Consider the following 13767-nt stretch of genomic DNA (forward strand, 5'->3'; position numbering starts at 1 on the left):
CTATATTTTGGGTATATAAGGTTGAGATAAATATGGTAAGTTAATTATTTTGAAAAATTATTCCCACGAAGTTTATTAAAATTTAAGGCAACCCCTCAACTTTGAATCAGCCAAATCAAGTTTTGTAATGATTTATTCTGAGTTGAACTTGTGCCTACGCCTTTGTTGTTTAAAATTCTAATAGTGAATGTGAATTAAAATCACTATTTTATGAAAAATAGTTTTTCCATTTTTAAATCCATTTAATAGGGAAAAACAAAATAGGGAGAACTTGTTAGTAATTCAAACTTTTTGGCATTGAGTCATATAAGCTTAGATTAAATTGGAGAAGTAAACAAACAAAATAAAAATGCTACACTACAGAGCTACACCATGTGGCGGCGGTTTGTTCTCTTATGTTGACAAACTTAGCCGAGTGTATCGCTTAGAACACTCGGCAAACCCGCTACCCTTGTCTTCCCACTGCTAGTTAATAATTTTATTTGCCGAGTGCGATTATTTTAATAGGCGCCAGACAAATCACTTGAAAAAGTAGACACCTTTGCCGAGTGTCTAAGAAATACATTCGGCAAAGTCCTCTTTGGCTAGGGTGGCACTAGACAACGTCTTGTCTGATAGGGGCACATTAGAGAGCAAAGCATTAGATTTGGTATGGGTGTTTGCATTTACCTGGATTTATTCCATGATTTAACCGGCGCTATGCTTTCAGTGGTAGGTGACGTGCCCGTCAACAGCGAGGCGCCAGTGGTGACTTCGTCAACCTCAAGATATGCAGGCTCAGTCCACCGAAGGTGCTCATAGGGATAGGGTGTGTGTGCTTGCGTTCGTAGGGGTGTTTGTACGTGCGTGTTTGTGAGCGTCTGCGTTGTACTGTGTTCTAAAAAAAAAGAGCAAAGCATTAATAAAAAATTAAGTAAAAACTATTGAATATGTGTCACGTGAAAACAAAAATTACATATACATATGTAATAATTACTGCATAGTAAGTATAATTAAGAGAAAACAAGTGTATAAGTAGTGAGTGTATAACTCTTACTCTTTTGTACTGGCATGTAAAAACTATTGTATTTACGGATGGAAGGAAAAAATCTGATGGACACATCCTGGTCCTCCTAGTTCTACACACTTTCCAGTTTGCACACATTGGAGTTAGGTATCGTTCTGGGAAGTAATTAAGGTGTGCATAGTTGAAACAGAGATCCAAATATCCAATTCAATCAGCAGTCGGCAAGAGATGGATGACCGGATCGATGCTGATCCAAAGAAAAAGGAAAAAAAAATACTACTACGAAACCCATAACGAATACAAAATTGATACAATACGCCTCCCTGCCCTACCGCGACGACAGAGACTTGATCGATCATATTGATGAAACCAATACATAAGCAGTCCCCGCTGATACGATCATGATCGGGGCCAATTCAGGTAGCTAGGCAGCCGGCCGTGCACGATGAAACACACATGTATCCAGGATGCCACGCGCATGTAGCCAGAACGCTGACAGGACATGTTGTTCCCCAGTGTCCACATAAGCTCAGAAATATGGATAAAGTGCACTTTTCCATGTGGCCCTCGCCGTCCGATCCGACTAGGCAGCGGGCAAGCAGGCAGGCTCATATCCATCTGTATGGAGCCCCAGGGTAGGACAAGGGCTGGGGCCGGTACTAGTGACCTGCATCTGTGTCCACATAGGCAAGATTAAGCAAAAGCCTAAGCCAACTCCATCAACGCTAAATTGTTGGTGGGCACCGATCATTTAAGATGTAAGCACATTACATGGCATATATGTTGCTTGGTTATAGTCATGATTGTGTTTTGTCTTCGGGTGTTTTCTTTTAACTTAAGTTCGCGGTGGGCCGTGCGATTTCAAGAAAAATCGATGGACATGGATTTTGCACGGGAAGAGTTTATTTAGTCAAGTCTGATATACTCGACTATATCAGAAAATAAACCTTTTCGCGTCGATGAATTGACCGGTTCAATATATCCATCGAAAGTGCGCAGCTTATATATGTCAAAAAGATCGGCTGCCAATCCACCAATAAGAAATTTCTCATCATTCATGTTAACTCACACCAGTACCTCCTTGCTACATGCTAACTAATCCGTCCTAGACATGAGCGGTTCTTAAATACATATTCTTCGAATAATTCCTTCACGGAAATGCCACAACAAGTCTAACCGTACCTTATTTTATATCCATATTAACTTTAATCTACACATTTGGTGCACCTTTTTTTTTGACAATTACACATTTGGTGCACCTAATATTATCTCTTCGTTAGTACTACTTATATACTCCCAATGGGAGTATCATAAGTAGTATCATGCATGCCATGTTGGCAAAAAATCTGATGTGTCACGTCAATTAATGAGGTGAGAGATGAGAGTAGTATCATAATATGATACCGTATCATGACACATAAACCAAGAAAACTTCATAACAAATACATCATGTACACACATTTGCATTGAGATTCTACAAAACATTAAATATAACATAAGTATGATACCATATTATGATACTATGCATTGTGGAGGTAGTATCATAAACTAGTATCATGTACATGATACTAGTGTATGATACTTTCCATTGTGACTAGTCTAACCTGACTCGCGATGATAGCAACATCATATATATACATAACTATTAACTGCCGGATCTGGATCCATATATTTCAACTCATCTCGAGATTGTTAAGGAAGAACCATGCATGCTTACACAAAAAGCTCACACGTATGGTGCTCTGTGTAGGCCGTACTGTTGTGTTTCCATGGTAATTCCTAAAGTTTATTTTTTTTTTCTCTTTTCAAATTTGAAGGCTGAGTCCAAATGAATCTCCTCCGAGACAATAAGGTCTAAAGGCTAGCTAAGTGGATCTGGTCTTCTTACAGGATAAGCATACGTCCATGCTTAATCAAAGGTGTTCAAGTAATTCGTTGGATCATGTGTGACCAAATAATTAGGTACACCAAAAACACAAAATTTCTTATGACAAACCAAATTATCGATTTCCCATAATATGTTCATATAATAAGTAGTACTCCCTCCGTTCTCTTTTAATTGACTCAGATTTAGTACAACTTTATACTAAATTTGAGTCAATTAAAAAAGAACGGAGGGAGTACATAAAAATAAGAGTAACCGTAGATCGCGGTAGGAGACCGTAATATATATATACTGACAAATTAGGGTGGTGTTTGTTGAACCACAAATCATTTTAGAGCGGGCGATTGTACATATATCGACAAAAATATTTCTTTGTACATGCCACTTCAAGATAAATATAAACCAGAAACCAACACGACCATGGCGTCAATTCTTCTTAGAAATTCATGTCGGTTTCAAGATACAAAAATATAAATCTACGTCAACTATTGGTAGTGTCGATTCCTTCTTACGAAAGCCATGTCGCCTTCAAGAGAAGAATAAACTCCAAGGTCAACAAATATCTACTGTCAATTCTTATTACGTAAGTCGTGTCGGGTTCCGAGGACACAATCCTTCCACGAAAAACCACGACGCCGAATGTCGTTGAGTAAGACGTGAACATATCCGACACACGGCGCGATCACAATTGACCTAAAAACTTCACTGTCATGGTACATCATGGCTGGAGTCCAAAATTCAAACTTTTCTTTTTTCAAAAGTTGTTTGGTGCTAGCTAGTACTTCTATGAATTATCCTCCCATCTGCAACAAACCTAGTGTACCGGATAACCTCTGCCCACCAGACATTGTGAGACGGGTGACGCATGCAAACGGCCTAGGTAGTCAATAGCAAGAGGCTAAATTAATGTGGAGACGTTGGGCCTGCGCCTGCGAGCAGATTGGCCAAACTCTGTCTCCTCGGATCCTATATAAGGGGCAGGCCACGGGTAGTGGCTTCAGCAGAAAAGAACCAAGGAGAGCTTTACCTTGAGAGAGAGGAAGTCTTGGTCTTGGCATCACAGACACACCCTCGAACCACATAGACAGAGAGAGTCTCCCAATGACCAGCCAAGGCGTTGCCTCCATGTTTGCTCTCGCATTGCTCCTCGGAGCCTTCGCCTCCATCCCAGAAAGTGAGCCCCCTCCTCCACCTTCTCTCTCCCTCAGTTTTTTCATGCAAATTTCATCAAGAGTTGCATTAGCTAGCTAGGTAGCTCACCATGGTGACATGCGTTTCCCCCCCCCCTCCCTCTCTCTCTCTCTCTGCATGCAAATCATGCAGTGGGTTTCGTGGAAGATATATAACACATGTGCTTAACTCAGATTTCATGAAGAGATGCATTCGCTAGCTAGGTAGCTCGCCATGGTGTACGCATGGTCATCACATATTTTTCTCTTGCCAACATCATATACCTTCTTCATTTTTTTGAGGTGCACAGTGCTCTCCTTTAGGTGGATCGACGTCGCTTTCTTTCTGCGTTTTATTCTGCCCGCGCGCTATCAGCCGCATGGTAAAGCCTAGACGGCGCCCGGCAGTCTCGTTCTCTATCTTGGTGCATCCATCAGTGCATGGGACAGTGAGAATAACCTTTTTTTAAACTAATCACGGTAAATTTTGCAAAAAAATGGTTTTCTTTAAATTATCTGTTTCAATTATCATTTACTTAAGGGATATCGTCCGATCAAACAAATTTGCACCACATGCACGTTAAAAGCGCATATGTAATCTTGACACTCTTTCCCAGGGAAAAAAATATATCGCAGTAAAGTATTGGGTTTTCCACAACGAAATAATATCTTAAACACACAGAAAAAAGATATTTTGTAGATAGTTTTGACCATAAGATACAAATTGTATTATGGAAAATGACGCATTTCTCAACCGCAGACAAACCAGCAAACTTACAAAGCTTATAGATGATGTCTTGGCTTGTCCGATGAGCATGCATGTCAGGCGGCTTCGTTTTGCCAACTCTTAGAAAGTCATAAGGTTTTTGTTCCTGCTGTTCTTTCGAAGTTTGGTCTACCTGAAATGGGTTGAAGAGAATTATGCATGTAAGTACAGTACTAGCTGGTAGTTAGCATTTGAGTAGGACGAAAATTTCCATTTTGTTGGTCTAGTAGTGGAGGTGTGATTAAGCTGTGTGCTAGCTAGCTACTTGTAAGTAGGGTTGCACAGTGGCACCCGATCCGCCCTGCTTCGTCGACAAAACTGGTTAGATTAGTTGTAACTTTCTTAGAGAAATATATGTAATTTAAACAAAATATAATGTTTTTGCGGGCGTCAGTGTGGGAGGCCGCTTGCAACCCTACTTATACCCTACTCATAAGGCACGTGATCTAGACCGTTAATTGGAGCGTAGCTAGGAGCAGCCCCAGCATAACAAGGGGGCATGCATGCACGCCATGGCGATCGGCATCGATGCTATGTGGACTATCCAACGGCCGTGCTGCGGACGTTGGACCAGACACTTAATTTGTCACAGCATGTACGTATGACCTCCTAGTCTCCCATATTCGTATGGTTCTGGCCAAGTAGCCGTACGTCTGCGACGGTGCAAGTACAAAGTTTATGCCATAAGCTTTGACTCATCGATACTCTCAGGTGACTCTTCGATAAATTATGAGTTGTTTTTTCTTCCATACTCTCAGGTGACTATCTTTTCAATAAATTATGAACAGCTGCCGTAATTTGAGTATGGTTTGTCGTTGGTAAACCTAGCAAGTCAAAGAGACCTAGGTAAAAAAAAAAATCAGTACTCCAAGCTAGTCAAAAGTTCATTCCTAGCTTTAAGGTTGTCCCAATTCCGAAACTAGCCAAAGTCCAGATATAGATATATTTATCCGACCAGTTCGTTTCCTGCCTACGTCGTCGTAGCAAGTGACAAAGGGGCGTGAATCTGACACCAACTCGTGATCGTAAAAATATTAACAAGATGACTGATAAATTAACCACTAAACATTAATAAGGGAGATAAAATATGAGAATGCATCCAAAGTATCAGTTAAAGGTCCTTTTCTGGGAGTTAGTATTATCCCTCGTCAACAGGTTAAAAATGACATCTTGCCGCCATTCTTGCACACCCGTTGGTTTCTTTCCCATCTTTTCCCCCCGTCGTCGTCACAGGGGAAATATTCCATGTCAATGAAACTGTAACTTTGAGTACGGAGTACAGTAAATAATTTTGCATGCATGCAGCTCTAAATAATTTTCTCATGTTCAATTATTCATGGAAAAAGCTGGCGTTCCCCGGGGGATCCGTCGTTGGCTTCCTCCGCGTCGCGCGACGTTCGATCGGCCCGATCGCGCGGACATAAACTTGCCACGTCAGCCTCCCTCAGCACCTTATCTCTTCACCACGCGTTGTCGTCGTGCACATCTTCTCTCCTCCACGCTTCCTCATCCCAATCGAGAGGATAAGGCGAGAGCTCGTCTGCGCTGCGCGCCGCTCCCCGCCTCCCCGCCATGCCGCCGGCCTCGAGCTCGCCCTGCCGCCGTCTGCCTCAGGGACGTCCGGCAAAGCCTCTACCTCCGGCGAGATGCTCTCCTCAACCTCCTCGTCGCGTCTACAACGAGGTGAGGCGGGGACCCGGCGGACGGCGAACCATGTAGCGGGTGCTCGGAGCGGCAGCCGGCGTTTGCTGCTAGCGGCGCACGGCCTTGCTCCCACCGGCGCTCTGCGGCGCTACAGTACATCACCGGCGTTGCTGCTGCGAGCGGCGCCCGCCGGTGATACAGAGGAATGGCGGCGGCTACTGTCCATCTGAGGCGTTGCTGCTAGCGGCACACGGCGTTGCTCCCACCGCCGCCCGGCGTTGCTCCCACCGGCGCACGGTGTTGCTACAGTACATCAGCGGCGTTGCTGCGTCTGGCATCCGGCGGTACTACAGAGGAATGGCTGCGACGCTACCGTCCATCAGAGGCGTTGCTGCGAGCGGCTCCCGACGTTGCTCCGACCGGCTCCCCGAGTTGCTACAAAGGAATTGCGGCATCGCTACCGCCTATCAACAGCGGCGCCGCCAACGAATTTGCAGGGTGCTGCAAGCGATTGCCGGCAATGCTACTACCGGCGATCATCGGTGCTGCTAGCGGCGGACTGGGATGCTGCGAGAGTTCTGGTGATCTTCTCCGGCGACGGTTCAGCGTTGCTACCATGGTGGACGCCGATTGCTACCATGGTGGAAGGCGACTGCTACCACGGTGGACGCCAAATGCTACAACCGCACGACGGCGCGAGTCCTCTGCTGCGAGTGGCGTGGAGGCCGACCTCACCGGAGCTGCACGCCGGCCAGCCGGCCAGTGGCCAAGCTGACCGCCCATGGTCACGGGGCAGGAACCGCCTGCGCGAGTCGAGCGGAACGTGGTGGTGCGATGTTTTTTTTCCTTTGGAGCATGAGGAGTTTCGGTTTCCAATTGTGGGAGTATTCTGTATGCGTGAGGTGGACACGTGTCAATCGCTAGAGCCGGGGGATCGGAAGCTCCGATCCCCCGGGGGACGCTCAGCGCTACCCATTATTCATCTACTCACAAAGTTACCTGTTCACGCGTGCAGGCGTGGAGTCCATCGGGGTGTGCTACGGCATGAGCGCCAACAATCTGCCGGCGGCGAGCACCGTGGTGGGTATGTTCGAATCCTATGGGATCAACTCCATGCGTCTGTACGCGCCGGACCAGGCGGCGCTCCAGGCCGTCGGAGGTACGGGCGTGAACGTGGTCGTCGGCGCCCCCAACGACGTGCTGTCGGCCCTCGCCGCCAGCCCCGCCGCCGCCGAATCCTGGGTGCGGAACAACATCCAGGCGTACCCCAAGGTGTCCTTCCGATACGTATGCGTGGGCAACGAGGTGGCCGGCGGCGCCACCCAGAACCTTCTCCCGGCAATGCAGAACGTGCAGGGCGCGCTGGCCTCAGCCGGGCTGGGGCACATCAAGGTGACCACGTCGGTGTCGCAGGCCATCCTCGGAGTGTACAGCCCGCCTTCCGCCGGCGCCTTCACCGACGAGGCGGACGCCTTCATGGGCCCCGTGGTGCAGTTCCTCGCCCGCACCGGCGGCCCGCTCATGGCCAACATCTACCCGTACCTGGCCTGGGCCTACAACCCCAGCGCCATGGACATGAGCTACGCGCTCTTCACAGCCTCCGGCACCGTGGTCCAGGACGGCGCCTACGGGTACCAGAACCTGTTCGACACCACAGTGGACGCCTTCTACACGGCGATGGCCAAGCACGGCGGCGACGGCGTGAGCCTCGTGGTTTCGGAGAGCGGGTGGCCGTCGGCCGGCGGCGAGGCGGCGAACCCGGCCAACGCCAGGATCTACAACCAGTACCTCATCAACCACGTCGGACGCGGCACCCCGCGGCACCCGGGCGGCATCGAGACCTACGTCTTCTCCATGTTCAACGAGAACCAGAAGGACAACGGCGTAGAGCAGAACTGGGGGCTCTTCTACCCAAACATGCAGCATGTCTACCCCATCAGCTTCTGATCGATCCATCGATCACAGGTAGCCTATGTCCGTACGGGCGCATGTACATGCTTATAAGAGCATGTACACGTACGTATGTGCACATTATGTATTTGTACAATACAGCAGGGGCTTGGGATCCATGCGACCACTGAGATGCTAGTATGCAATACTAGCTACTCAGATGCGACGCTATAGTACTGGTAATCTAGCTGCTATATGATTACGATTGACGGGAAGCAAATGTAAACGCTCCCTTCATCGTAGAGGTTGATTGATAAAGATACGTGCACATATATATGTGTACGTACGTAGGATGTTGTTTAGGGTAGCTAGGATCTACGTTTCGTCAAATTTTTACGCTAGGATCTATATTGTAGGGATCAAGTTTCTTCAAATTTTGATGAAACTCTTGTCGAATAATATTATCGGAAATTCCGGCAACGACAGAAATGCTATTGTAAAATTGATGCAGATCTTCGGGAGGAGTAGTTGTTTGTTGCCTGAGTGGTGGATGGCGTGGCCATATGTAGCATAAACTTGTAAAACTTTGTTCCGAGTCTTAATGAAAATTGGGAGCAACCATTGGTTCACTGCCAGGAAAACACACACTGCCGTGTTCCGGCACCTTTGCCTTGTGTTGAACACCCCGGCCGGAACACGGCAAATGCTTCTTTGCCGTGTCTGCCGAGGGAAAAGCACACTGCAAATATCTAATCACGGCAATGTCCACAAAAACACGAAAAAACATCTTCTTGCAGCATTTGTCTTTTCCCACATTCAAAGATTTCATAAATCTTTATGTACACCAAAGGTCCTCCCACCTAGTTCTTGGAGAATTTACTTCTGATGAAAATAGCCTGATATATTATGTTATCAATTATGGAAGGATTTTCAGACTCCTTTGATAAACCACAAAATTAATTACAACTTCTTACGATCTTTTGTTGCTATAAGAAATATTTTAAGCGAACAATGAACCAAAACATAGAAACAATTAAAAATAATTTTGTTTCATATTATATCTCATATGATTTGTTTCAAAAAACCCAGTAAATATTTGAATGTTTAGTGCGGGGCTCAAAACGTAATTCAACAACTACACATTTATTTCATCATAGTCATGACAATGCATCTCATGAATTGTCAGCACTTCAGTAAAACATAGTCTATTTCTAAAGCCTCAATAATTTCATAATCATAAGAATATTATCATAATTACTATGGCATTTTTTTATAAAATTGAAGACAATCCCAATTTCTGAATTTTAATCACAACGATTTAATATATTTTGTAAAATTTGAACAAACAAATTCCAGATTTCGATTCTTTCAAAGGTTATCTCATATCCGTTGAAACTTTAGCAAGATCGTCTTGAAAATTATCTCATTTGATGATGTATAACTTTATTGAATTTCATACATCGCATATGCATGACTTATCAATTTATAGTTCACATATTCATTAGGACTTAGTCATATCATCCACTAAAACAATTTTTGCACAACTTAAAATTTCAGAATTTCTATCTTCAATAGAGTTTGATCGTGCAATTTTATTTCAAATTTTATTCGAGTTCCACAGTCATGACCAAGTTAACTTGTAGCGTTCAACTCGAATATGACCGTGGAACCTTAGTTTTAATTCACCCATCACCTCAAAGGGATGAGCGTTCTCAAACTGAATACTGAGCTCCTTGGTCATGCATGACTCCATGAGATCCCTGACATTGGCCGCCTCAACCTCGAACTCCTACAGTGGGTTTCCATTCTTGTCTTTTAATGGTAGCGGGTTTGGTAGAGGTGCGTGATGCCTAGGTTTTACTATGCAAACCAACAATTGTTTAACCTAGATCAACAACAGGGTTATTGTAGTAATTGTAGCAGTAAATATTTATTAACATTCGTCCGTGGAAGCTTTGTGAATGGAAATAATATAGCCTCACAACTGTGTTGTCAAGCGCATGTTCACATCAAAATAATTGTTTGGAGTTAGCCTATTCTGTAAGTTAATGGAAATGCAATAGTTGAGAGATTATGTGCAACTAGTTGAAACACAAAATAAAGTAAATAAGAACTAATTAAAATTAAAGAAGAAAGGGGATCTAAATATAGGATTGAATAGAGTAAGGGCGGTGTCTAGGCTTTCGTTTTCACTATTACTAGAGGGGCAACCATAGATGAAGCCATCCAATGGGATTACACAAGATATTTGTTTAGATAAATTAATGATCTCCTATGGTAACCGAGTTGTCACATGAGTGTACTACATAGAGCATCGCGTGTGGTCACTCTTAATTGCAAGACAATAATACACTTCGAACCAAAGGATCACATGAACACATCTATCTTATGTCTGTCACTAGATGAGAGAGTAATTTACTAGATTAAGTCACAAGGTCTAACAATGCATACTAGATCATACCTTGACCAAGAACCAAATAAATTAATCAAACATAGATGAACACAAAGAATACTCCATTGAAATCATAATGTTCAATATTACAAATTCTAGAACTAGAACAAGGGAATAGAGAACGCGACACCGAAGGAGATGACGATGATGAACAGTGTGCGCAGTGAAGGTGAGGGTGTCTCCTTCTCCTCATCCTCTTGCTTGGATGATGTGGTGTTGTTGATGAAGATCTAGATCTAGATCTAGATCTGAGGTGTGGCGGCGGAAGGGCTCTGCCATGATGGCTATGGAGATGTATGAAGAGGTGATGGGATTCGTAGCATAGAAAACAAAAAATTTCCTACCGCGAGAACGCAATCCAAGCCAAGATGCAATCTAGAAGATGGGAGCAACGAGGGGATAAACGAGACTAACCCTTGAAGATTTCCAAAGCCTACAAGAGGAGGCTCTCGTTGCTGCGGTAGACGATCACTTGCCGCTTTCAAAAGCGCGTAGAAGATCTTGACGGTGCCACAATCGGGCAGCACCTCCGTACTCGGTCACACGTTCGGTGTTGATGAAGACGTCCTTCTCCCCGTTCCAGCGGGCAGCGGAAGTAGTAGATCCTCCTCGGAATCCCGACAGCACGACGGCGTGGTGGTGGTGGTGGTGGAGAACTCTGGCAGGGCTTCGCCTAAGCGTATGCGGGAGAGGTGGTGGAGGAGGAGAGGCTAGGGTTTGGGGAGAGGGGGTGGCTAGGGCGCCGGCCATGGGCATCCCTAGGTGGTGCGGCCAAGAGTATGGCTTGAGGTGGCCGGCCCCCTCCCCTTGTCCCTCATTATATAGGTGGAACACCCAAGAGTTGGTCTACAAGTCTTCGAATAAGACCCCAAACCAAAACCTTCCATATGACATGAAACCTACCCAAGGTGGGATTCCCACTTGAGGTGGGATTCCCACTGTCGTCGTGGTGAACGGACGGATGCCATAGGATGGCTTAAGTTGGGGCCGAATGGACGCAAGAGGATTCGGGGGAGGGTTTGTGATTAGATGGGATGAACTTCCGGATGGTTTCCTCAAGAACTTAGCCAAGGCTAGAGGTTGAAGAAGAAAGACATAAGGAAGAACTCGCTCTAGATCATCTTCTTTATTGATCTCAACAGGTTACAAGTTTCTCAGTACATGTGTTCGTCTAAGCCTAGCTCTCTTCGTCCGTGCCCGTGAAGAGGGCTGCCCCCTCTCCTTATATAGGGGAGAGGGTGGCTTACAGGGCAAGAAACCCTAATGGCATCTTTGACTAGACAAACTACTTTACAAATCTACTTTAATCATGGATGACACCGGGGTCTTCTTTAATCAGAGATGCTGACGTCCTCCGGCTTCTTTCATCGTCATCCTCCTCTTTATCGTCAGCCCTTCGCTTAAAGCTACTTTGCTTAGCTCATCTTTGTCTTCTAGCTCTGGAGAGAATCTTTGACCAGTCCTGCCGACATGCTCTTCTTTCCGGTAGCCCGGTATCTTCTTTACCCGGTTCCGGCATACCCTCTTGGGGATACCGGCTTAGCCTCACTTAGCTAATTTCTTATCTCTGTGGTCCGGTACGAACATTAAACCGGTATCTTGATGGCTCAAACCATCCGGTTTGGCATGCCTTTGGCATACCGGGGGTCATCCCCCCAACATTAGTCCCCGAAGCTGGTATAGTCTGGCGGATTCTATCCAACAGACCATGCCAGGTTCTCACATCTTTGGATACCGGTTTAATTTATCCGGCGCTGAGCTTAAATCCGGCATCTTTGCCCGGACCCACGTCATCTCTCTTAGCAAGGCATTTCCCGGTATCATATCCTCCGGCATCTTAGTCATTAACTCTTTCCTCGGCGAAGTCGAGAATTTCTCGGCATCGTGCCCGTCGCTGACATGCGCACCGTGCTCGACGCGCCGCATGTCGTGGGTCACTTCCCTTCGGCTTCTGCGCCAGCATTTATGGCGCCACACCGGATCCTTGCGGCCGTTCCGGATCTGTGTGGCCTCCCTGTGTCATATTGTTTTCCGCGCGTGTATCTGCGCGCCACGTGGCGGCCCATGAGGCGAACCGCCGCGGCCCGACGGTTTTCGGCCCACTACCCCTTTTCTCTATATAAGGGCAGAGCAGTTCCTCTTCATCCTCTTCTTCGCATTCCCAACTTCCTCGCGCTCAGTGCCTTTGCCCTCTGCGCCTCCGCCGCTCCGTTCGCCGCTCGAGTTCCGCTGCCCGACGAACTTTCGCTACTGCTCCGCCGGACGCCGTTGAACTTCACCGCGTGAAGAACCTCTGCGGCGCTGTTGTCGCAGTCGCGGCATTGGTGCTTCCTTGAGCTCTTATCCACCTCACCGTCGGCGGACCTCCTCGCCAACCGCAAGCTCACCATACCTCCGGCGAACCACCTCTTCTGCGACTCCGCCGCCTCAGGTTAGGCCCGATACACTTTTACCTCTTCTCTCCTAGCTTTCCAGATCTTGGGCCGGTAGAGTATTTATACCCTCTTTATTTTGCTTTTTCTCTTACTCGTAGATCTTCGCGCGAGGGTGTGTTTGGGGAAAACTGTTTTTCGGTAGATTCCGGCGTCGCCCAGATCTATATGTCTAGCGAAGAATCTCTTCCCACCTCCTCCTCTAGTAGTCAAGGCAGTAGCACTTCCTGTTGGAGATATGCCCAAGAGGCAATAATAAAAGTGGTTATTATATATCTTTATGTTTATGATAAATGTTTATATACCATGCTATAATTGTATTAACCGAAACATTGATACATGTGTGATATGTAAACAACAAAGAGTCCCTAGTATGCCTCTTAACTAGCTTGTTGATTAATGGATGATTAGTTTCATAATCATGAACATTGGATGTTATTAATAACAAGGTTATATCATTGTATGAATGATGTAATGGACACACCCAATTAAGCGTAGCATAAGATCTCGTCATTAAGTTATT

At 45.9% G+C, this 13767-nt stretch overlaps 1 protein-coding gene across 1 annotated transcript; it reads left to right on the forward strand.

The window, feature by feature from the left end:
• The first annotated feature begins 3765 nt into the window (after positions 1–3765).
• LOC124707766 (lichenase-2-like) lies at positions 3766–8837 on the forward strand. The gene is made up of 2 exons (XM_047239457.1): positions 3766–4065; positions 7486–8837. Exons 1-2 carry the CDS (start codon positions 3993–3995, stop codon positions 8415–8417), a joined length of 1005 nt encoding a protein of 334 aa, XP_047095413.1. The 5' UTR covers positions 3766–3992; the 3' UTR covers positions 8418–8837.
• The last annotated feature ends 4930 nt before the right edge of the window (positions 8838–13767 follow it).

This window comes from Lolium rigidum, chromosome 4 (assembly GCF_022539505.1).
Source record: "Lolium rigidum isolate FL_2022 chromosome 4, APGP_CSIRO_Lrig_0.1, whole genome shotgun sequence".
In the NCBI taxonomy this organism is placed as follows: Eukaryota; Viridiplantae; Streptophyta; class Magnoliopsida; order Poales; family Poaceae; genus Lolium; species Lolium rigidum.

Coding starts and splice junctions, on each gene's coding strand:
- LOC124707766 (XM_047239457.1), top strand. CDS start 3,993: ATGACCAGCCAAGGCGTTGCCTCCATGTTTGCTCTCGCATTGCTCCTC. Junction 4,066..7,485: donor CTTCGCCTCCATCCCAGAAA/GTGAGCCCCCTC, acceptor TCACGCGTGCAG/GCGTGGAGTCCATCGGGGTG.